The 21,727-nt window shown below is 43.5% G+C and overlaps 3 protein-coding genes across 4 annotated transcripts; 1 reads left to right on the top strand and 2 right to left on the bottom strand.

Annotated features, from left to right (window-relative positions):
- Positions 1-7,415: 7,415 nt before the first annotated feature.
- Positions 7,416-9,373, bottom strand: LOC118510990. The gene is made up of 5 exons (XM_036053505.1): positions 9,062-9,373; positions 8,896-8,998; positions 8,643-8,815; positions 8,408-8,583; positions 7,416-8,336 (listed from the first exon to the last, which is right to left on the bottom strand). The coding sequence occupies exons 1-5, from the start codon at positions 9,101-9,103 to the stop codon at positions 8,237-8,239; spliced, it is 594 nt and encodes a 197-aa protein (XP_035909398.1). The 5' UTR covers positions 9,104-9,373; the 3' UTR covers positions 7,416-8,236.
- Positions 9,374-13,296: 3,923 nt separating this feature from the next.
- Positions 13,297-15,096, bottom strand: LOC118510989 (60S ribosomal protein L13a). The gene is made up of 5 exons (XM_036053504.1): positions 14,967-15,096; positions 14,535-14,775; positions 14,325-14,470; positions 13,894-14,016; positions 13,297-13,800 (listed from the first exon to the last, which is right to left on the bottom strand). Exons 1-5 carry the CDS (start codon positions 14,982-14,984, stop codon positions 13,519-13,521), a joined length of 810 nt encoding a protein of 269 aa, XP_035909397.1. The 5' UTR covers positions 14,985-15,096; the 3' UTR covers positions 13,297-13,518.
- A 422-nt stretch (positions 15,097-15,518) lies between these two features.
- Positions 15,519-19,601, top strand: LOC118510988 (kinesin light chain). 2 transcript variants are annotated; one of them, XM_036053503.1, is made up of 6 exons: positions 15,519-15,780; positions 16,480-16,703; positions 16,796-17,335; positions 17,436-17,687; positions 17,784-18,215; positions 18,362-19,601. In XM_036053503.1, exons 2-6 carry the CDS (start codon positions 16,515-16,517, stop codon positions 18,476-18,478), a joined length of 1,530 nt encoding a protein of 509 aa, XP_035909396.1. In that variant the 5' UTR covers positions 15,519-15,780; positions 16,480-16,514; the 3' UTR covers positions 18,479-19,601. The 2 variants fall into 2 exon arrangements, with proteins under 2 accessions (XP_035909396.1, XP_035909395.1); XM_036053502.1 differs by having other exon boundaries at positions 15,519-15,986.
- The last annotated feature ends 2,126 nt before the right edge of the window (positions 19,602-21,727 follow it).

The following is a 21,727-nucleotide window of genomic DNA, read 5'->3' as shown; positions in this document are numbered from 1 at the left end:
CCGATGCACTTGCCCACCAGTTTGCCAGTGCTCACCAGATCGGTCTGTCGATGCCCAGTCCACATGAGTCATCTGTGGCTGCGACGATTGATCGACTCGATGAGGACGACCCACCCATTCCACCCGAAGACCAAACCACCATAGCAGAAGTGAAGGCTGCAGTCAAAAGAATGAGAAACATGAAGGCGCCCGGCTTCGACGGCATCTTCAACATTCTTTTGAAAAAAACTGCAACCAAAGGCGCTATCACTTCTGGTAAATATCTATAACCGTTGTTTTCAACTTTTCTATTTCCCACAGTCCTGGAAGTGCGCTAAGGTGATCCCGATCCTGAAGCCAGGGAAGGATCCGACGCTGCCTGCAAGCTATCGACCCATCAGTCTGCTGAGTGCTCCCGGTAAACTCTTCGAGAGATAAGTTTACTGGAGGCTTCGCGATGCAGTCGACGAGCGGCAACTCATCCCAGCGGAGCAGTTCGGTTTCCGGTCCGGCCATTCCTCCACACTACAGCTTCTTCGACTTAAGAACACCATCCATAGAAACAAACGAGTTTCCAAATCCACCGCTGTCGTCCTGCTGGACATCGAGAAGGCGTTCGACAACGTGTGGCACAACGGGCTCATCCACAAGTTATGCAGGTTCGGGGTTCCAGCTCACCTGGTGAACATCCTGCACAACTATCTACAACAGCGGACGTTCCGGGTCTTCGTCTCTTCAACTGCCTCTGGTGCTACTACAGTACCAGCCGGTGTTCCGCAGGGCAGCATATTGGGGCCTTTGCTCTATTTGCTGTACACTGCGGACCTGCCGACCCTTCCCGTCGGTGCGGGCATGTTCCTGTTTGCAGACGACATGGCCATCGCGACGATGGGTAGGACGTTGGCAGAGTTGAGAAGCGGCGCTCAACGTTCGCTGACCATCATCGAACAGTATGCTTCCAGCTGGAAGATCAAAATCAACCACTCCAAGACCCAGGCGATGATCATCCCCCATCGCCCGTCAAAACAGCTCATCAATCCTCAAACCCATCACATCACCATCGACAGCATCCGGTTGCCGTGGAAGACGACGGTGCGATACCTCGGGATTACCATCGACAACCGTATGCTGTTCCATCACCCCCAAAGGAAACATCCATCCGCTTGCTCATCCTACTGAGGAAGTTATATCCACTCATTAACAGACGCTCCAAGCTACACCCATCCAACAAGATAGCCATCTACAAACAGATCGTCCTGCCCACAGCAACGTACGGCATTCCTGTCTGGCGTACCTGTGCCAGGACGAACCTGCAGAAGATACAAACCAGTTGCAATTGAATCCTTCGACTCATTCTGGACGCTCCCAGCTGGACACGGCTTGAGGAGCTCTACGATGCAGCGAACACAGCACCATTCGACGTAATAACAGACAACATCATCAACCGGTTGCAGACTTCAGCAGCGGTTTCCATTCACCAGCAGGTGAAAAACCTGATATTTAGAGAATAAGGTAGTTAGCTAGTTTTAAGATAGTAGTTCGATTTAGCTCCTAAGTTGTTGATTAGTTTGTAAGTTTAAACTAACAATAAGACTAAGTGCATATTACATCTAATAATTTACAAAAATAACTGCCTCCTGGCATACAAAACAACAAGAGCGCTGAAAAACTTTTCAGTCGATTCTCGCGAAAATATGTAAATAATGTTAATTCTAAGACATCAATCAATAAATTCTTTAACTTAAAAAAAAAGAATAAACCAACTTGTAATCTTCACTCCTTACGAAGCAGACTTGTGTTTTACGGCTTGTGCGGAAGCGATCGATATTCTCTTTTTCAAGGGAATATCAAAAGGTGTATGTTACTACCTTAAAAGTTAACAATAGTCCTTCTCACTTTCCTCGGTTCAACTCATTCCAACGTAATGTCCGATCTATACATATCCTTACCCTGACCACATGCATACAGGAAGACCGGATGCAAGGAAGAACAAAAGATTATCTGGGCCGATCGTTTACAATTCGTGAAAATTGGGCTGTGCGCGCATCGGTCAAGGTGCGTAACTAGTCATGCTGACTCTCCTTTGCATTGCGGTCTCTATTGCACTCCTTCAACAATTTCCCTATGCAAGAAAGGATATAAAAAGGGATTGCGACCCTAATTAGCCAGTTGCTTCTAACCATCGTACAGATCAGTTGCTAAACACATCTATCAGTTACGCGTCACACTAGTAAATAAAGTGTATTGTGAAAACCAACCCATATTGTTTCATTCAATGTGTCGAAACACTAGGTTTAGACAGGATTATTTTTACCTTCCTCGTTAAGCGATCCTTAGTGTTTTAAGTGCGTGAGAACAATAAACCGATTGTAAAAAACCTGTTTTTTTCTATTGAAACGTTGCTCAAGGCAACAGGTGATGAACTTCATTAGCTTGACCTAGGAATATCAAAGGGATTAACTGTGGGTTATCGAGATGAAACGTTAGAAAAGAGAACAAAAGGGACAGCAAATCCAACAGACAACATATCAAGTTTACACAAAAAGCTTCCTAAAAAGATAAAACATAGAAAATTGCACACAATTCAAAAGATTTTTTAAATATCTAAGCAATTGAATATTTAAAAATAATTTGCCTCATGAAGAGTATGAACGTTTCAAGCATCTGTTTTGTGCCATTGTTTTGTTATCTTCCAACTATTGATAGGTTCCCTGGAACGGACCCACGATTCCGATCCGGTTCCGACCGGTGTCATTCTAGTTCCGATTCCGAGGAAAAGGAATCGTTGGTTCCACCTGGAACTGTCCGGAACCGTTCAGAACCGTTCAGAACCGTTCGGAACCGTTCGGAACCGTCCGGAATCATCGGAACCGTCGGAACCGTCCGCAACCATCGGAACCGTCGGAACCATCGGAACCATCCGGAACCGTCCGGAGGGAAACATCGGAACCGTCTGGAACCATCGGAACTGTCTGGAATCGTCGGAACAGTCTGAAACCGGCTTCAAATATTGCATTGACAGCAGATTGTTGGACAAGCATTAACAATGTGAATTTTTGTGCAATGACGGCCCATTTTATGGACGGTAAATTTGAACTGTGTTCGTATTTATTGGAATGTTCGGAATTTTCTATAAGCCATACGGGAAGTAATATAGCTGACTGGATAACGAATATAACCGACGCCTTTAAAATTACCAACAAACTATTAACCATTCCAAAGTGAAATTGAAACAGAGATATCAGATGACAAAGTTAACGATAACGATAGTGATGATGATATTTGACAACCCCTTAAAAAAAGTTCACCGTACACAGAATGCATCTAGCTCAAGAATTCTTTCGGCTCTTGAGCTGGATCGTTACATTTCGGAACAAAATCTGCATGTGAAAAGTGATCCATTTATTTGGTGGAAGGAAAGAGAAGCCGTGTACCCGACACTTTCAATGTTTGCAAAACAATATTTGAGTATTCCTGCATCCTCTGTTCCATGTGAACGTATATTTTCTAAAGCAGGTAATATATTAACAGAGAAAAGTAATAGTTAACGTAAAAAAATTAAAAGAAATAATTTTCATTTAACATAATTACAATTAACTACACATATAGATTAGTGAAAGTGAAGATAGATTAGTAATTAGCTGATAAGAATATTAGCTGATAAGGAAATATTCAAAGTTTAATAATGCACCAATTCAAAGAGGTCTCCAGATATTTTTTTAATTTTAACTGCTAAATCATAATTATTTATTGTTATTGTTATTTATTGGTACAATATTATGAAATAATATTTTATATGTTGAGGAAAAATGCGTACATGTGTTGCAAAGTGCATTATTATTAATGCGTAATAATTCCCTGTATATTTATGAAAATATAACATCGGAATTGAAAATTTTTATCAATAAGTAATGTAGCGCACTGACAGGAGGTAAACACATTTTTCATTCTTTCATTCTTCATAAGCTATTAATTTCATTAGCAAAATTCATTATCAAAAAAAAACAAATCAGCAAAATTATTATTTAGCAAAGCGTTCATTATCAAAATAATCTAACCATAGAAATATTTCAGATCGTCGATCCGGTTATCGAAGAGACGCGTAAAGTGAAACCCGGAAAAAAGAAAAAAAAGCAAATGTTTCTGTTCATACGGTTTTCTACGATTCCGACGGTTGCAGACGGTTCCGATGGTTCCAGACGTTTCCGATTATTCTACCGGTTCCAGACGGTTCCGATTATTCTACCGGTTCCAGACGGTTCCGACGGTTCCGGACAGTTCCGGATGGTTCCGACGGTTCCGATGGTTCCGACGGTTCCGATGGTTCCAACGATTCCGGACGGTTCAGGACGGTTCAGGACGGTTCCGGACGGTTCCGGACGGTTCCGAACGAATCCGGACGGTTCGATTGCACCTGCCTTTCGAAACTGGTTCCAATTTTTGTTGAACCCTTTCGGAACCAGTTCCGTTTGGTTCTCAATTTTACCCATCACTACTTCCAACACTAGCAATATGTTAAAGATTTTTCCATTGTATACGGTGGAAGTTATGTTGCAAGCAGTGTACATAATCTTTTACACATTTCAACTGAATCCTATTTAGTACAGGATAGTATTGACTATCCGCGACACATTCGAGTGCTTGATTAACAACAACGTCGATCTGCCAGCGATACAGAAGTTCCATCATTTGAACGCCGCAGTGAAAGAAGAACTGGCCTCAGGTGATAGAATTAATGCGCGGCTTATTATGATTTAGCGTGGAGTACATTAACAGAACGGTACTCTAAGGAGTGTCTGCTGAAAAATGCCATCTGCAAGCAATGTTTGCCTTTCCGGCTGCTGAGAAGGATAGCTTTGCAACACTGCTCCTTGAGGCTGAGTTTGTGCAGCACAAAAAGATACTGCAACGAGAAAAAACGGACACTTGGGGTAGCATTCTTAAGCACCTATTATGCACGGAGTTGCCAGTAATCACTATTGAGAATAGCCAACGCAAGTCAAGAAATGAATTAAGAATTTAACACTTGTTTTATAGCAAAGCACGAAGACAAACGAATTGTACGATAGGAAACGAATTACAATTTGAGAATATAGACTCTCCTCTGTTACTGCACTCATCGAGACTGGACGTGTTTTATAGGTACACGCATAATAACAATCACATTACGCGATTGGGAAGAGCACGCATCCAAAATACCGATCCGAGTTACGACAATTTAATATCGTTCTTGCACCATCGTATGCGTGTATTGGAGACATTGTTAGAATAACCATCACAATACGTCACAGGGTCATACCCTGAATCACCATGGTGGCTCAATTGTCATTTGTCCGTGTTCTTAGCTCTACTATCAGATCCTAATCCTCCTCCAAACTCATTGAACTACGTCAAATTGGCACATCTATTTTGAGTCACAGCCTGTATTCGCGTCTATGAATTGCTCGCGTTCTCCACTCAAACTCTTCTACGTCCGAAACTCCACTCCACTTCTCCACTCAAAATACCTGTCGCGACGGACGAAGCTGGGACTGTGCAGAACATTTATAGTCCCAGTACACACATACGCTTCTGAGACAAGGATTCTATTCAAAGCTGACAAAACCCTCTTAGCCGCGTTCGAAAGAAAGATGCTCAAAAGAATTTTTGTTCCCGTATGTGTGAAAGGACAACGGAGGAGCCGCTACAATGACGAGCTCTATGATGTTCTCACCATCGTGCAGCGAATTATATTCGTCAGACTCCGATGGGCTGGTCATGTCATGAGAACGACTTCGGACGTCCCAGCGCATAAAGTCCTTTTAGGCCGTCCACAGGGCCAGAGGAGGCGTGGTAGGCCCAAAGTGAGATAGAGTGATGGCGTTAATAATTTTTAACATCAGCTGTGTCAAATGATTACCAGTCCTGGCTTTCGTACCGCGCGATTCTACTAGGTGGAACTACAGACCGTGTGTTAGTGAAAGCGATCGATCCTTCGATACTGAAGCGTTGTGCTGTCACCGTTGCTCCCATTCTAGTCTCGATCTTTCGAGACTCGTTGAGCTTGGGTGTTTTTCCTGCTTGCTGGAAAACCTCGTGGCTTGTCCCCGTGCACAAAAAGGGGGACAAGTCAAACGCCTGCAACTACCGCGGCGTTACCTCGCTTTGTGCCTGCGCTAAGGTTTTCGAGCTGTTGGTGTACGAACCTCTTCTCGCTGCTGCTTCGAACTACATCAGCGCTAGTCAACATGGGTTCGTCCCTAAGCGCTCAACCACCACCAACCTGGTTGAATTCGTCAGCCTCTGCCACAGAACCATCGATGCCGGATTCCAGATCGACGCGGTTTACACGAACATCCAAGCTGCCTTTGACTGCGTCCCACACTCATTGCTGCTCGCCAAGCTCCAGACGCTTGGTTTACGCGGTCAGCTGCTGGGCTGGATGCGATCATACCTTGCCGGTCGATCATATCGCGTTAAAGTGGGATCGCATATGTCTCGCCGCATCGATGCTTCTTCGGGGGTGCCTCAAGGAAGTAACCTTGGACCGCTGTTGTTCGTCATCTTCGTCAACGACGTGCTGGCAGCCACCTACTATACCCGGACGACGCTAAGCTATTCCTACCAATCCACAAACGGTCAGATCATCTCCGCCTTCAAGCCACTCTGTGCACGTTCCAGTCCTGGTGCTCGAAGAATGGTCTTGAATTGTACGTCGAGAAGTGTGTCGTCATTACGTTTGCAAGAAAGCGGTGTCCTTTAGTGTACGATTATGCGTTAAATGATGCTACCATTGAGTACAATGGGAGTGCTCCTTGACGAGAAGTTGAGCTTCCACGACCAGCTGGAGCGCGTCGTCACTAAGGGCAACCAACTGATCGGTTTACTAAAACTAATAGCTTGAGACTTCACTGATCCGGTTTGCATAAAAATGCTATATTGCTCTTTGGTGCGGTCGGTTTTGGGATACGCTTCAGTAGTTTGGTGGCCATCCGCTGCTCGTCCGCTGGCCCGGCTGGAATCCATCCAGCGCAAACTCACTCGGTTCGCTCTGCGCTTCTGGAGGGTGGAGGTGGACTACGCTGGACGCTGTGCGCTACTGGGCCTCGAATCGCTGGACCAACGGAACTGCAACGCCCAGAGGCTGTTTGTTGCAGCCTAAAAAATTTCCCCCGATTACATAAATAAGGGGAAAAAGAGACGCAAGCGACAATAAATTCGAACCCTGTCTATAAACATTTATTCGACAATTGAAGAAAGATCAGAGTAATGAAAATTTATGTGAAGATGTGTTAAAAAATTTCCCACGATGTACAATAGAAAGGAACTCTCCCGAAATTTGACACTATAATTGATGACAACCAATCCCTAGAGAGCAACAACACGTGGAAGCTCATGTATCCTCCACCTAGCTGCAAGTTTAACGCATGCTAGTGGGTGTTTAAGAAGAAGTGAGATCCAAATGAAGAACCTCTCCATTCTGAACGTTAAAAGGCAGCACTTGTTGCGCAAATTTTGCAACGAGAAGAGGTAATGATAATGACGAAGATTCTGCACTAGTATTGAATTAGTGTACATTTCATTTCATCAACCATCTTAGCGAATTTCATCAACCATAGCAGGGCATGGCAATATTTGGGACATAAAACAACATATGTATATGACTCGCTAAACGAAACAATATAAATGCATCAACCACAGGTAAAGAAAGGTAAAGATAAAAGTAAATATCGGGTACGAGTTGAACAAATCCGTCAGGGTCTGATATCAGACGATATCAAGTACACTAATACAAATAGGGCATGATCAATGCGACGCAGATCGGGCATGAGAAATCAGTGACAGGAGGAGGTACTCTAGGTTAGACAAGTAGACAACAGAACCTATTCATTGATGACTACAACGGAGGCTGACTGTATAGCGCTTTCAAAGGCAGGACAGCAACCTGTTTGGATGCGTTGACTTTTAGAAGAAATGAATTTTAAACAAAAGAATACTACTCTCATTTCTAATAAAAGAATGGAATAAACTCTTTCTTTTTTCCCAAGTCTGAAAATGAAAATCGTACAGTACAGCCAGGCCGTTCTATAAGATTAAAAAATGTCCGCTTTGATGTTGTCTAATTTGTCGAAATTAATATGAAACATAGAATTATCCTTCAGTACAAAGACGAAGCATACATAATTGTTTTATAGAACGTTTAATTAATGTCACTCATGTTTAAATTCCAGAAACTATTTCTAACACAGCACAAGTCACATACATTCTATCCAACGTACTACTCACATGTATCAGCAAACAAAGGAGACTCGAAGGCCCCATCGTTGAATGCGCTTTCCATCTTTTGAAGCTCTTGCTCATGGCATTGAACAATAGTTCTGCAAAAACCAAAATCAATCCATCGAAATACTTGGTCAAACATTCGTTAACAACATGTTCGTTTACTTACTCAGTGTCTCGTTTTATCTCTTTCAGCAAATCAATGAATCCTGCAATGCTCAGTTCCTCTGCATTGACATGCTGTAGTCTTTCATTCATTTTGTATTGGATGGTATGCTTTTTGGACCGTATTTCGCGAATTTTCTCACGATAGTCTTCCAATTCACCTTCCAGTTTTCCTGACCGCTGTTTACCCATAAAATTACTACTTTTGTCAAATGTCTTTAACGATATGCGCAACTTACCATTTGGGCAATCATATTCTCCAAGTCGATTCCGTTGCTTACGATTTGCTCTCTGGTGCTAATGAGATGTTCGGAATTATTAATGTTCCATAAAGCAGAGGCAGTTGCCACAAACGAATTATTCTTCGCTATAAAGGATTCAGAACCCAACATCTTCAGAAGCGCTATATCGCCTGGAAAATCGTTGTTATCGCATAAAACATCATCCTTATCAACTCTACTGCTTCGTTCACACTAATTCAGCAAAACTCACCGATTGTTACGACATTGTTAATCGTAGGCTTAAGGTAGTTCTGTGCTAAAATCCAAGTGCAAGTGCTTGCAATCTCATCAAGCTCCTCATCAATTTCTCGACTCTGAAAGTAAAAACTCGTGCTAAAAATATGGAAAATACCATCAACTCTCCTCTCGCATCCTACCAAACACGCCAGTTCTTCTTCACTTTCTATGATGGAAGCCATTTTGCTTTGCTATTTCTCGCGAAATTCGATCGTGTATTTCCCGGTCACCACAAGCACTGTTTTCGGTGACTCAGCGAAATTGATAGCAAATTATTGAAACTTTAAGCAGGCACAACTACATCAAACAGTAATTTTAACAGTATTTCTAATGAGAATACAGAAAATATTAACAGATCTGGTTGATGCTAGACGCTGCAGAAAAATCCAACAACACTTTTTTACTGCTCGCTTCAACTCCCTGTTGAGCTACTGTCAAGAAGACAGGTGGATTCAGCGTTTCAGTGTTTCAGCCAAGGTATGTAGATATAGAAGGTAGAGTTATGGCTAAAGTCTGAATAGATGTCCCCCTCCACTCACGGACAACTCATTTTTGCAACTGAGTTACCTCAAATTTAGGTAAAAGTTAAGCTAAAATGTAAGAAATCGTTTTAGTAATTATTTATAACAATTAAAAATAATGAATAAATAATAAATAAATAAATACTTACACTAAAAAGTCTGAAAAATATATCGTTTTGGGTAACTCAGTTGCAAAAATGAGTGTCCGTGAGTGGAGGGGGCATCTATTCAGACTTTAGCCGTAAGTATTTATTTATTTATTATTTATAATTATTATAAATTATTATAACAACAAATTTTAGCACTTTTGGTCTACTTTTTCCTAAATTTAAGGTAACAAAGTAGCGAAAAGTGAGTGCCGTGAGTGGGGGGGCATCTATTCAGACTTTAGCCCAAAATAGTGCGAAACAAAACGCTTGAGAGTGTTCAGAACTCTCTACCTCCCGTTGTTAAAAGAGATTTATGCACATTTTAGATCTCTTCCTCCGTTCTTATGGGAATTGTGAAAAAGTTATTTTTTTCATGCGTGTGCGATCGGAAACATGTTTCAAGGACACACACACAAAAACATACATGCACAAACACGCAAAGGTTCAAACTCGCGCACACACTCGCACACACACACATGTGCGAAGGATTGACGCGCGCAGTCACCCATTATGCAAGCACACACTCAAGAGTGAGCGCGTGCTCGATCGTGCATGCCCACACTCGCATACCTCAATATGAACGAAAAAAAAACTCTCCTGCCAAGAGGTTTGCAAATCTGCATGTGTGCGGAGGATAGGAGAAACAACCTCGATCATTTAGCTTTTCGATAGTGAAAAAGCGCCATCTACTGAGCGAATCACTGAAGCTTTGAAATTATCTTTTTTTATATGGAGTTTATGTCTCTGGGATATCGGAAGGACGCCATCTAGAGAGGAAACCTCTGAAGCTCGGAATCTTGATTTTTGTATAAGGACCTTTTGACTTGGGGATAACGAGAGGACGCCATCTAGTGATCAAACGCCTGAAGCTCTTAATTTTTTTTTTATATGGACATTCTGTTTTCCAGCCGTTTAAGCTTAATTTATGGCGCTTGGGTAGTAGCCTTCAACAGCCGTACAAGCTTCGCAGGGAAACCGTACTGCCGCATGATGTTCCATAACTCAGTCCGATCCATGGTATCGTAGGCTGCCTTGAAGTCGATGAACAGGTGGTGCGTGGGAAACCGGTGCTCCCGGCACTGCTGGAGGGTTTGCCGTAGAGTAAAGATTTGGTCGTTTGTGGATTTCTGTCCAACAAATCCATCTTGGTAGCTTCCAACGGAATCTGTAGCAAGGGGCGCAAGTCTGCTGAAGAGTATTCGAGGCAGTATCTTGTAGGCAGCATTCAGGACTGTGTTGGCTCGGAAGTTACCACAGGCCATTCTGTCGCTCTTTTTGTACTCTGGGTGAATGACACCCAATGACGTAACTCGTCTGGTAGTTCTTCCTGGTGCCATATTCTGACAATCAGCCGATGCATGGCCGCGGAAAGCCTCTGAACAGTTCTGCCACCAGCCCATCGCTGCCAGCCTACTTGTAAGTTTTCAGCTGTCTAATGGCATTAATGACTTCATCCAAGGATGGCGGTGGCATTTCGTCATTGTCATGCTGGCTCTTGAAGTCAGCATGCTTTTTCCATTCTGCTTTCTGCGCCTGGTCCATTCTCTCCTGCATCTGCTCCGTACAGGTGTCCGTTAAAATAGCACTTCCACCTGTCGATCACCTCTCGCTCATCCGACAGGATATCTCCCTTCGAGTTGGGGCACATGGCGTTCATGGGAGTAAAACCGCTTCGTGCCGCATTCAGCATCTTGTAGAACTTGCGTGTGTCTACCGACTGAGATAGCTGCTCCATCAGTCACTTATCCGCCTCCTTCAAGCTGTACTTCTTGCCCTGAAAGAGTCGGGCCTGCTGCCAACTCATTCGTGTTTAGTTTTCTATTTTCTGCCGGGTCTCGCGCTGGAGCATTGTGTTACGGGTAAAGTTCTTCTCGAATAGTGTATGCCTGCACTCATCATCAAACCATTCCGTCCTCTGGTTACGTGTCACGCGGCCAATCGTTCGCTCAGCCGTGGTGTTGATGGCTTGTTCCACCTTACGCCAGTGTTCATTAAGGGACATTGCCTCGGAAGTGGTGTCCTCCGGCAACGCTTCCCCAAGCGCGATCGCGAAGTCCCTTGCACATCAGCTTCCCTCAGTCGATCCTTGTTGAGATAGGTTGGTAACTTAACCATAACCAGGAAATGGTCTGAGGCGGCGTTTGCTCCTCTGTAGGTCCGTACGTCGATAATATCCGAGAAGTGTCTTCATTCGATGAGAACTTAGTCTATGTGGGAATATATCTGCTATGGTGATCTCCTGTGGTGCTAGCTGATCCATGCTGGAAGCAGGTGCTGCGAATTCTCATGTGCTTGGGAGAGGCAAACGCGGAACCCACTGTCGTTCTTCAGCTGGTGGGCACTGTAACTTCCTATTGTAGGTTTGTATGCCTGTAGTATACTACCCTTGAGATTACACTGTTGGTCTATCATGTTATAGTCACCAGGGGGGAAATGTTATATGGGTTGCTAAGTGTGGTTGGCAGCCATGGACATGGTGTGTGCAAAATGGTGAAGGGATTAGGCATAGAGAGAACAAGGAGGTCGGACGCGTTTCTATGATGCCTCTTCCCGTCCGACCTGAGTGTTAAAATCTCCCATGACTATCTTCACATCATGTCGTGAGCAGCGGTCGTACTCCCTCTCCAACTGCGTATAGAAGATATCCTTCTCGTCAGCGGGACTTCCAAGGCGCGGCCTGTGCACATTAATAATGCTGAGGTTGAAGAACCTTCCACAGATCCTCAGCCTGCACATTCGCACTTTGACATTAGATCCATGACCAGGAGGGCCGTACCGAGCTCAAGCTTTTCACCACCGTTCTGGTAGATCATGCAATCACTGCGATAGGGGCGCTCCCTAACTCCTTTTCAGCGCACCTCTTGAAGTGCTACTATTCCGAAACCCTCACCTCGTCATCGTTGATGACCATCAACGCAATCGCAATCTTCCGTTGCGTTGGTATTGGGGGTGGCTTGAAGGCCTCTCCCCCAACCCCCTGTCTCGTCCGATGGCCTCCATTCAATTTAGCCTTATCACCCAACATCTCAAGGGGTTGGGTTTCCCCGTATACTCAAGCCCGGATATTTGGAGACATTTTACCGTTCTGTACAGCAGGGACAAAATGAGTCGAAGTAGGATATGGAGGGCCTTTGTTAACCTTCAAGAGGCTTCGAATCCATACCTATTTCTACCCCACCAGCCATACAGAACTAGTAATCTAGTAAGAACTAATAATAATAATAATATAAAATAATGAATAATAAAAAGGAGGAAAAGAGATCCTCTTGAGGAACTCAGTTACGAAAAGTGAGTGCCGTGAGTGGGGAGATCTTGTTTCAGAGTCTAGCTTCTCACACAAGCTAGTAATCGATGCAGTTGTTCGTGCAGTTGCTTATGGTTGCTCATGATACAACACTAGTCATAAGTACGCATTCCTGTTTGTTTCTTATTGTTCTTCATTACTTGTACTTGTACCAAGAATTCGTTAATCAGTTTATAAGTTTGTATGTAAACAGCGTTTTATGTCCTGTTACCAGCCAAACGGAATTGTTTATATGAAATGGAATATAAGGTGCCGGAGTATTTCAACTCAGGGTTAAATCGACACAATACATCCAGTGCACCATGGGATTTACCCCCATTGCTTGATTTCAACAGCTCGCATTGAAGTGACCATTATTTCGGATACTTTTCAACACTATCTGTTTGGTACAACAGTTTGGATTAGAGAGATTGTGTTTTCCCGCATGCATGCTCACACATGCACGTGACTGTGTATTTTATCTTCTCTTTACATCAAACGCGTTGCTTTACGATGATTCTGTTGATAGACAACGCGCGTATGGTGCTTGTGTTTTGAAGAGTGCAATGTTGTTAAATTTGCCTCGTCTTCAAAAACACCCATCATCCCCGATTGCGACACAAAACGTGTTCCGTTTCTACAGATTAAGCCTTTGCCTTCGCTTTGGCCGGACTCTTGGGTGCTGCTGCTGCCTTTTTCTCCTTAGCCGCAGCTCTGGCCGCGTATTTCGCCGTTTTGCGGGCGGCCTTTGCAGCCACATACAGCTCCTTACGCTTGCGCTTGCCAAGTTTCGGTGTGACGGTATTCAGCACTGGCCGGTTGTACTTCTTCTCGAATTCCGACGTCAGATAGCCGTACTCCCTCAATACAGCATTCTGCGGCTCAATCTTCTTGGCAACGGCGGCACGAGCCTTCCACGTAATATTCTGTTAAATTGTAACGATATTTTTCTCAGTTAGTGACCATCCTTGCACAATCATATTCAATGCGATGAGCGTTATGCGCAATCTATGTATTACCTTCAACTTCTTCTTGTGCATGTATGCAATGCGTGCCTTGATCTTGCGCTTGGCTTCCAGGTTGGCCACGACATCTCGGTACTTCCATCCCACTTCATGGGCAACGCGATCGATCGTGCAGTACTGTGAATGGAATTAATTGAAGAACCGTCATTAAAATTGTCCAATATGCTTACTCGTAACGATAGACAACGGCAACTAAACGCGATAAATGCAGCTTCATAACGCAAATCTGTTACATCTATTCGTAACCGATTCAACATATAAATCTCTTCACCAACATCATAACACTTTCACAACCATAACATTAAGACTGCCGGGTAGGTGAACAAGCATTGCTGGATTAAAATTTGCCTGTACACGCACTGTACTGTTCCTGGCTAGTGTGTCCACCTAGGCCACTCCAAGGTCGTGCAAACCATTTTACTCACCTTGCGGTCGGGGCGCAGGCACAGCTGGCGCAGGGCGATCGGAACGCACACACGCTTCATCTTGTCATATGGCGGCGGAATGCCTTCGTACACCTTCAGGCGTCGCAGCGCATTATGACCGCGCTTGGTCTTATGTGGGACCATTCCTGTAGATATAAAAAAACACCATTAAACAGTTTCGGTGCACACGCAAATTGTCAATATACAAACCTCGAATAGCCTTCCACAACATACGGCTCGGAGCGCGGAAATGGAATGGACCGCGTGCCGGGTTGACGTTGCAGCGTTTCCGCAGATAGGCCAAGAATTTGATCTTGTTGCGGAAGAAATGGCCGGACAGCTGAAGGCCTTCACATCGCACCACTACCACTGCATTTCCAGACAGGATTTGCTTGGCGACGACCGAAGCCAGCCGTCCCAGCAAGTGTCCACGTCCGTCAATTAAAATTGGCTGAAACGAACCATTCACAAGACGGAGGGAAGGGGGCATTATTTTAGTTCACATTTCGCATCACTTTTAAAGCCCGATACGCCATTCGCTCTACATGCTGCGTTTCGGCTAGATACACACAAACTTTCATGAACCGAATCGAGGCTCTAGCAAATATTTTTCACGCTTTTTCAGCGTTAAATGATAGATACCTTCTTCGTGCGTACCATCACTTTCGCAAACACCAACAAAAAGAACTAGGAAGTGTCGTTCAGCGGAAGTCATGAGCCGAATGACAGCTATGGTCGGCTTGCCAAATGTGACAACTGTCAAGGCTCGTTCAGTGGCAACATCTATTTACCATTTTATTCACCACGGCCCAAGCTATATACAATCTATATCTTCTTAATTCTTAATTCTGATGATTCTAAAGACGCATTTATTTTATCTTAATTTACTGCAATGTTTGTAACCACATGGTTTTCAATTTATCTACTACAAACACAAACTGTAAATCTTCAATTTTATTTAAAAAAGGTAAATTTTCTGTTTACCCTACGTTTATCGTGGTGGGTTTTGTTCTTGAAGAAATGATAATAAGGTAAAATTATTTGTAACAAAAGATATCTAGTTTTTTCTATTTAATTAAAGAAATGCATTAAAACCTTTCATTTTTTTATGAAACATTTTTTCTCTTTTCGTATAATACTCGTTTCATGAATAACCGTTTCATACAAAGTCATTCTTGAGATGAGGTTTGGCTGGCCGTCATCAATACTGGCAACATCAGTGAACAGTTTTGTTTGTCCTGCTTGTCTTGCCTGTTTCGGAACCAATCTCTTCACGTTCGGAGTGTATGAATTATTCGTCATATACATGAAAACGTAGCATTTCTTTCCAATTTGAAATGACTATAGCTATGCGAGTGGTGGCAGCAATTTGAAAGAAAGCAGCATAAAAGGCTCATTAGACAAAATCCCACGCCAAGCGAGTGATTGTATGTGTGGCGCGTGCAAATTTACACAGGTGTGTGTATTTGTGTGTGTGTATCAGCAGGTGCTGTATAGAAAAAAAGGAAATTAGTTTTTCGTGCATCCCGTCGTGTGTTTATTGATTTCTCGAAGAGGTCGGGTTTTGTAAGGTTTACGGCCTACAACTGCAAAATAGTTCCCACAGGCGCGGTAGAGCTGAACCGTGTTCGAATATACTCGCTAAATTCTACCCACACGAAGGTACTGCTTGTTCGGGATTCGACGACATAAATTCACAAATAAAGAAAAGCTGCAATCGCAGCAAGTCTCCCCTCGGACGCTCATGAAAAACACAGTCGCTTTTCCACGGTAGAAGTTGACTGCGTGTAGAGAAAGTAATTTCTCTACTGTTTTCTTCTCCAAGTTTGTCCTTTTACACACTTCGACGAAAGTTTGCTCTGTGTAACGGTACACGTATTTTCCACACCGTCGTGGGCGGTGGTAGAGGAGGGTATTGCCACTCTCGGAAAATCATGTAGAATGAACTGGAACGATGCAACTGTACAATTTTGGTTGTTACGCTTCGCTGTACACATTTGCTATTGATCGTTTCGGCACATTCTTCCAGCCATCCGTATTTTGATGATGTCACTTCAATGCGTCACTTTTTGTCAAGAGATTAGCACGTATTTGGAGATGGTGCACAGTGTAATGAACAATTGAACTTAAATGGAATGTGTTCGTTTCGTTTCAGATTAACTAATTCAACTGCAGCCAGAAGCTTGAACAATGACACAAATGGCTCAAGAGGAAATTGTCTCGAACACCAAAACGGTCATGCAGGGCTTGGAAGCTCTTCGTGTAGAACATGTAACTCTGATGAATAACCTGTCGGAGGGCAGCAAAACCGATCCGGATAAGATGGAAATAGTGAAGAAGAATATGGAGAACATTGAGCTCGGACTGAGCGAAGCACAGGTAAGTGAAGTGTTTGTAATATTGGCTTCCACAATGAAACTTTCAATAGACGTATTTATCTTTAATGCATGTATCATACACACACCGTACAGGTTATCGTAATGCTGTTTGCACATCTTCAAAACATCGAAGCCGAAAAGCAAAAACTACGCACACAGGTGAAACGATTGTGTCAGGAAAATGTGTGGTTGCGTGACGAGCTGGCTATCACGCAGCAAAAGCTGCAAACCTCTGAACAGAGCGTTGCCCAGTTGGAAGAAGAAAAGAAACATCTAGAGTTTATGGCCTCGGTCAAAAAGTACGACGAGATACAGGAAAATGAAGACAATTTGGAAAAATCGCGTACAGATCCGGTGGTGGAGTTGTTTCCGGAGGACGAAACGGAGGAGCGAAACAACATGTCGCCAACGCCGCCGAATCAATTTGCGAATCATGCCAATGCAGGATACGAAATACCGGCTCGTTTGCGAACTCTACACAACTTGGTCATACAGTATGCATCGCAAGGACGATACGAGGTGGCCGTGCCGCTGTGCAAACAGGCGTTGGAGGACCTCGAGAAAACCAGCGGGCACGATCATCCGGATGTAGCTACGATGTTGAACATACTGGCACTGGTATACAGAGATCAGGTACAGGGATAATATTTTGCTCTGCTGGGAAGGGTGGTAGTTTTTTGTGTTCTGTTTAATGATTGTTTACTTCCCCGTTTCATTATTTATCCATTGAAAGAACAAATACAAGGAAGCAGCCAACCTGCTGAACGACGCCCTTACCATTCGAGAGAAAACGCTTGGTGAGAACCATCCAGCCGTAGCTGCCACGTTGAACAACTTGGCCGTATTGTACGGTAAGCGCGGCAAGTACAAGGATGCGGAACCGCTGTGCAAACGTGCACTAGAAATAAGAGAAAACGTACTCGGCAAATCGCATCCCGATGTTGCCAAGCAGTTGAACAACTTAGCACTCCTTTGCCAAAACCAGGTATGATCTGTTTTCAGTGCATGAATGATTTGTGTGAATGTTTTGCGACCGTTTGTTAGTGTATTACATATGTTTTACCTTGTTTTCAATTTACAGGCAAAATATGAAGAAGTGGAAATGTACTACAAGCGTGCGTTAGAAATTTACGAAATGAAATTGGGTGGTGATGATCCGAACGTAGCGAAGACCCTCAACAATCTTGCCAGCTGTTACTTGAAACAGGGCAAATACAAAGAAGCAGAAATGCTGTACAAGGAGGTGCTAACGAGAGCACATGAACGGGAATTTGGTGCAATTAATGGGGAAAACAAACCCATTTGGCAGGTGGCCGAAGAACGGGAAGAGAACAAACTGAAGAACCGCGAAAACACGCCTTACGGCGAGTACGGTGGATGGCATAAGGCGGCCAAGGTCGACTCGCCCACCGTCACCACGACCCTGAAAAATCTCGGTGCTCTGTATAGACGGCAGGGCAAGTACGAAGCCGCCGACACGTTGGAAGATTGTGCTCTCCGAAGCAAGAAAGAGGTACGCAAATAGGCAAGCCGTAGTTGTAGCATCACCAAAACCAACTAACCCAATCAATCAACTTCAAAACTAAACCAATAACAAACCACAATAACTAATCGGACGAGTTTCTTCATGTAAACGTTTACACTGTTCCTTCCTGGCAGGCATTGGATTTGGTGAAACAGTCGAAAGTGCTCGGTGTAGCGGAAGATAACAAACGCCAGAAGAGCGGCAACAGCAAAGATGATAATGATGATCACAACAAACGTGTGCACAAATAGCGGGCATTTCGCTGACGCTCGCCCTATTTTAAATGCTAATCCAGCAGAACGAATTATACTAGCCGATTTAAACATTCAGCAAGGTGACAGAGTATAGCATAGCGAAGTGGGGGAGAAGGTGCAGTGGCTGTCCATTTCCAAACGCTGATCCAAACCTTCGGTCCATCTCATCGCAATTCATCTCAGTGGTCGCTTGTTCATGTCAGCTGTTTATTTTGTTTTATTTGTTTATTTGTACTTCGATCCATTTCGTAAATGATAACTATTTTTGCTTATTATTTTTTCCTTTCCTTTTCTGTCTGACTCTTTCTCTATTTCTCTCTCTCTCTTTCCCTCTTCCTCTCTCTCTTTGTTTCTCTCTCTCAGACATGCACACACACACACACACACACACATACACAATTTCTCTCTCCCTCATGTGGAATAAAATCTACGCAAGAGGAAATGTTTGATGTAAAAAACTTGCAAAGCTTAGAGGTACCCGCCCTAATTAAAATCATTTTGCTTACAATACAACACAAATTCGACGCAGCATAGCATATGCGATTTTTATATCATCCGACTTATTCGCTAACAATAGCGAACAGGTTTTCGGGTTAGCATTGAACGCATAACTTGTGAAAAATAAAATGAGAAATAAAAACATAACAAATGGAAGCTTACAGACGGATAATTAAACCGTAAATAAGAATTGAGATAACCAGGGCGACCATAAGAAAGTGAACAAGCTGGCAATAGAGCATGGGACAAAGTTAAACATGCAATGGAAAAGATTAAACAACTAGCGAGAAATAAAGAGCCGGAGAGAGAAAAAGAGGAACCAAGAGAGAGAGAGAGAGAGAGAGAGAGAAAGAAGAAAAGAAGAGCGAGGAGGAAAAAGAAAGAGAAAAATAGATGCAAGAAGAAATACATATATTGGAAGGAATTGTTCTATTTATCATACATGTCAGGACGAGCCAAGTATAACAGTTGAAAGGAACTACGCGCTTTTGATAATAAAACAAAACTGCATACCAATTATTTAATCATTTCCAAAGTAATATGTAAGACAGACACGCGTATAAAAGCATTCGACATAAATTTTTGCTTGTGTTTTCCGCCTATTTGGAGTTCTAAAAAATAACTAGCTCTGGTTGATGATTGGTTTTTCTTTCACAAATCTTCAATATCCGAACATGAGCTTGCCTACTTACTTATCAGGCGCTACAACTGCTTTGCGGTCTTGGCCTGCTGCAACAACCCTCGATACCGCTCTCGGTTTAGCGCCGTCGTCTGCCAATCCGAGCATGAGCTACCTGCTTCCATTTTGATTATTGAAAAACAATAGCACCGGCGCAACATATGCAGCATAGTAAACGACTACTACTAGTGTACATCATAGGTCTATCTGCAGAAATGAGGCTCTGCTACTATCATAGCATGTTTGCAATGTTTTCGATTGCGATTTAAATAAGTAAATGGATACTGGTTATGTCACCTATGTCTGTACTGTTTGAGTCGCCAGACACTCACAATCCAAGGTAAGTGGACGTTGGGTCCACTGGATACGTTGAGGGGGGTACCGAGCTCAATCAAAGAAACAAGAGCAATCCCCTAGACGAGCCCTCTTCCTTACGTTCAGTGACGGGTCAACCTAGGGGCGGAAGGAGCGGAAGGAGGGGGGCTTTGTCGGTGCGGGAAATGTTGTTTCTGTTGTTTCCCTCTAATATCACAACTAAAGGAGCCTTAACTGCCATTCCGCTCGGCGCTCTCCAAATATCTTGGCCCACCACTGCTTACGTTATAGTACGTTCTAATGTTAATTTTAAGGAAACATTGTTCAACGTTTAAGGGAGACTTTTTTCAGTAAATAATAATAATAACAATAATACTGATGCCTCTCAGGCCGTTCTTCGTACCAAGGATTTGCTGTCCAGCTGCAAGTAAAATCTAGTCAAGAAGCCTTAAAATGTCTGGCCAAGACCTTTCGATGTAATTGCGCCTAAAAAAATACATTAGAGGAATGAACTTGCCCAAAGTAGTTTCTTTCAAGAAAGGGAATACCGAAGTAAAAACGTGACATCAAACATCACCTATCTTTATTAGAAAACAATATGTTTATTATTATATTATAAAAATCACACCATAGCTTCCAGCGGATTTTTCTACCAAACAAAGTAAATGATTGGAAAAATACGGCATTACCCCTGTACTGTAATGGGGTTAACATTTGTGACGGAAAGTGACGCTGGTCTTTCATAAGGTAGGACCGTTTATCGAAGCCGGGTTTAACGGTAGGCGTACTGCGGTGACGGGTTGAATAGTATAAGGGACGAGTGGTTACGGGGATCCTGAACTCACAAAGAATCGACCGGGGGTCAGCAGTTTCGATGGCGAAATCGGCCGAGATGACTGCGGCACCGGTCTTCAAACGGCAGGCCCGGGATTCAAATCCTTTGCTACGGGTAACATCAAGTCACAGAGAGCCGAGAAATGGTTGGCCGAGACCTCTCGAGGTGAGAGAGAGAGAGAGGGGGGGGGGGGGGGGGCACAACTTTCATACCGCCCAAGGCTTACATGGTACTTAATCCGTCACTGGCTGAGACTGAGTGGCTACCTTAGGCCTCCAGCTCGCAAGGGATCCCGAACTCACAAAGAACTTTCCCATCGGTGGTCAGCAGATTGAAGCTCCAAAGGGTTAGATCAATCCTAGCCTAACCTACTGATCAAATCTTATGCTGATCGTTGCCCCATAGTCAGAACCTAGATTATCCTGTTACGCGATATTCAAAATAACATTTTGACCAGTTAGATTTCTTTCAATTTGGGATATCAGAAATAGATGACTGCATCATAAACATCGTTTGTTGATCATAGAGCTCTTTGCTCAGTTACCAGGCGGTTTGATACTCCTTTGTAACATGATACAATTCTTAAACAAATTGAACCATAGGCTGAGTCATGTGAAAATTTACTTTGACTTGATTTTAACCGTAGCTGGAAGGGTAGTGCTGTGTGTACGGGCAGGCCGGACCGGACGGGATTTGATACGCGGTCCAGTCTTGTGAAGACCGGCGCCGCAACCGCATCATCTACCATCAGAGCGCCCGAACTCAAAAATCAAATATTAGATTAACTCAAAAAATAACGTTTTCTCAGATAAAACGGATTAAAAGAAAAAAAAACAGTATATACATAGACGGAACTCTGTGATAAACACCACTCTGAACAGTGCTCTGAATAGCACAGACGGAGTCTATAGATTACCTG

The sequence above is a fragment of the Anopheles stephensi genome, chromosome 3 (assembly GCF_013141755.1).
Source record: "Anopheles stephensi strain Indian chromosome 3, UCI_ANSTEP_V1.0, whole genome shotgun sequence".
Taxonomy (NCBI): domain Eukaryota; kingdom Metazoa; phylum Arthropoda; class Insecta; order Diptera; family Culicidae; genus Anopheles; species Anopheles stephensi.
Note: the sequence above shows the minus strand (reverse complement) of the source record. Positions and strands in the feature narration are given on the sequence as shown.

What these genes read in the sequence shown, in the direction of transcription:
- LOC118510990 (XM_036053505.1), bottom strand. Translation starts at nt 9,103, where the DNA reads ATGGCTTCCATCATAGAAAGTGAAGAAGAACTGGCGTGTTTG. An exon ending in AAGAAGAACTGGCGTGTTTG is followed by an intron (nt 8,999 to 9,061) that starts GTAGGATGCGAG and finishes TTTTACTTTCAG; the next exon opens with AGTCGAGAAATTGATGAGGA. An exon ending in AGAATATGATTGCCCAAATG is followed by an intron (nt 8,584 to 8,642) that starts GTAAGTTGCGCA and finishes ATGGGTAAACAG; the next exon opens with CGGTCAGGAAAACTGGAAGG.
- LOC118510989 (XM_036053504.1), bottom strand. An exon ending in GTTGTGGAAGGCTATTCGAG is followed by an intron (nt 14,471 to 14,534) that starts GTTTGTATATTG and finishes TTATATCTACAG; the next exon opens with GAATGGTCCCACATAAGACC. An exon ending in GCCTGCGCCCCGACCGCAAG is followed by an intron (nt 14,017 to 14,324) that starts GTGAGTAAAATG and finishes TTCCATTCACAG; the next exon opens with TACTGCACGATCGATCGCGT.
- LOC118510988 (XM_036053503.1), top strand. Translation starts at nt 16,515, where the DNA reads ATGACACAAATGGCTCAAGAGGAAATTGTCTCGAACACCAAAACGGTC. An exon ending in CACTGGTATACAGAGATCAG is followed by an intron (nt 17,336 to 17,435) that starts GTACAGGGATAA and finishes ATCCATTGAAAG; the next exon opens with AACAAATACAAGGAAGCAGC. An exon ending in CTCTCCGAAGCAAGAAAGAG is followed by an intron (nt 18,216 to 18,361) that starts GTACGCAAATAG and finishes CCTTCCTGGCAG; the next exon opens with GCATTGGATTTGGTGAAACA.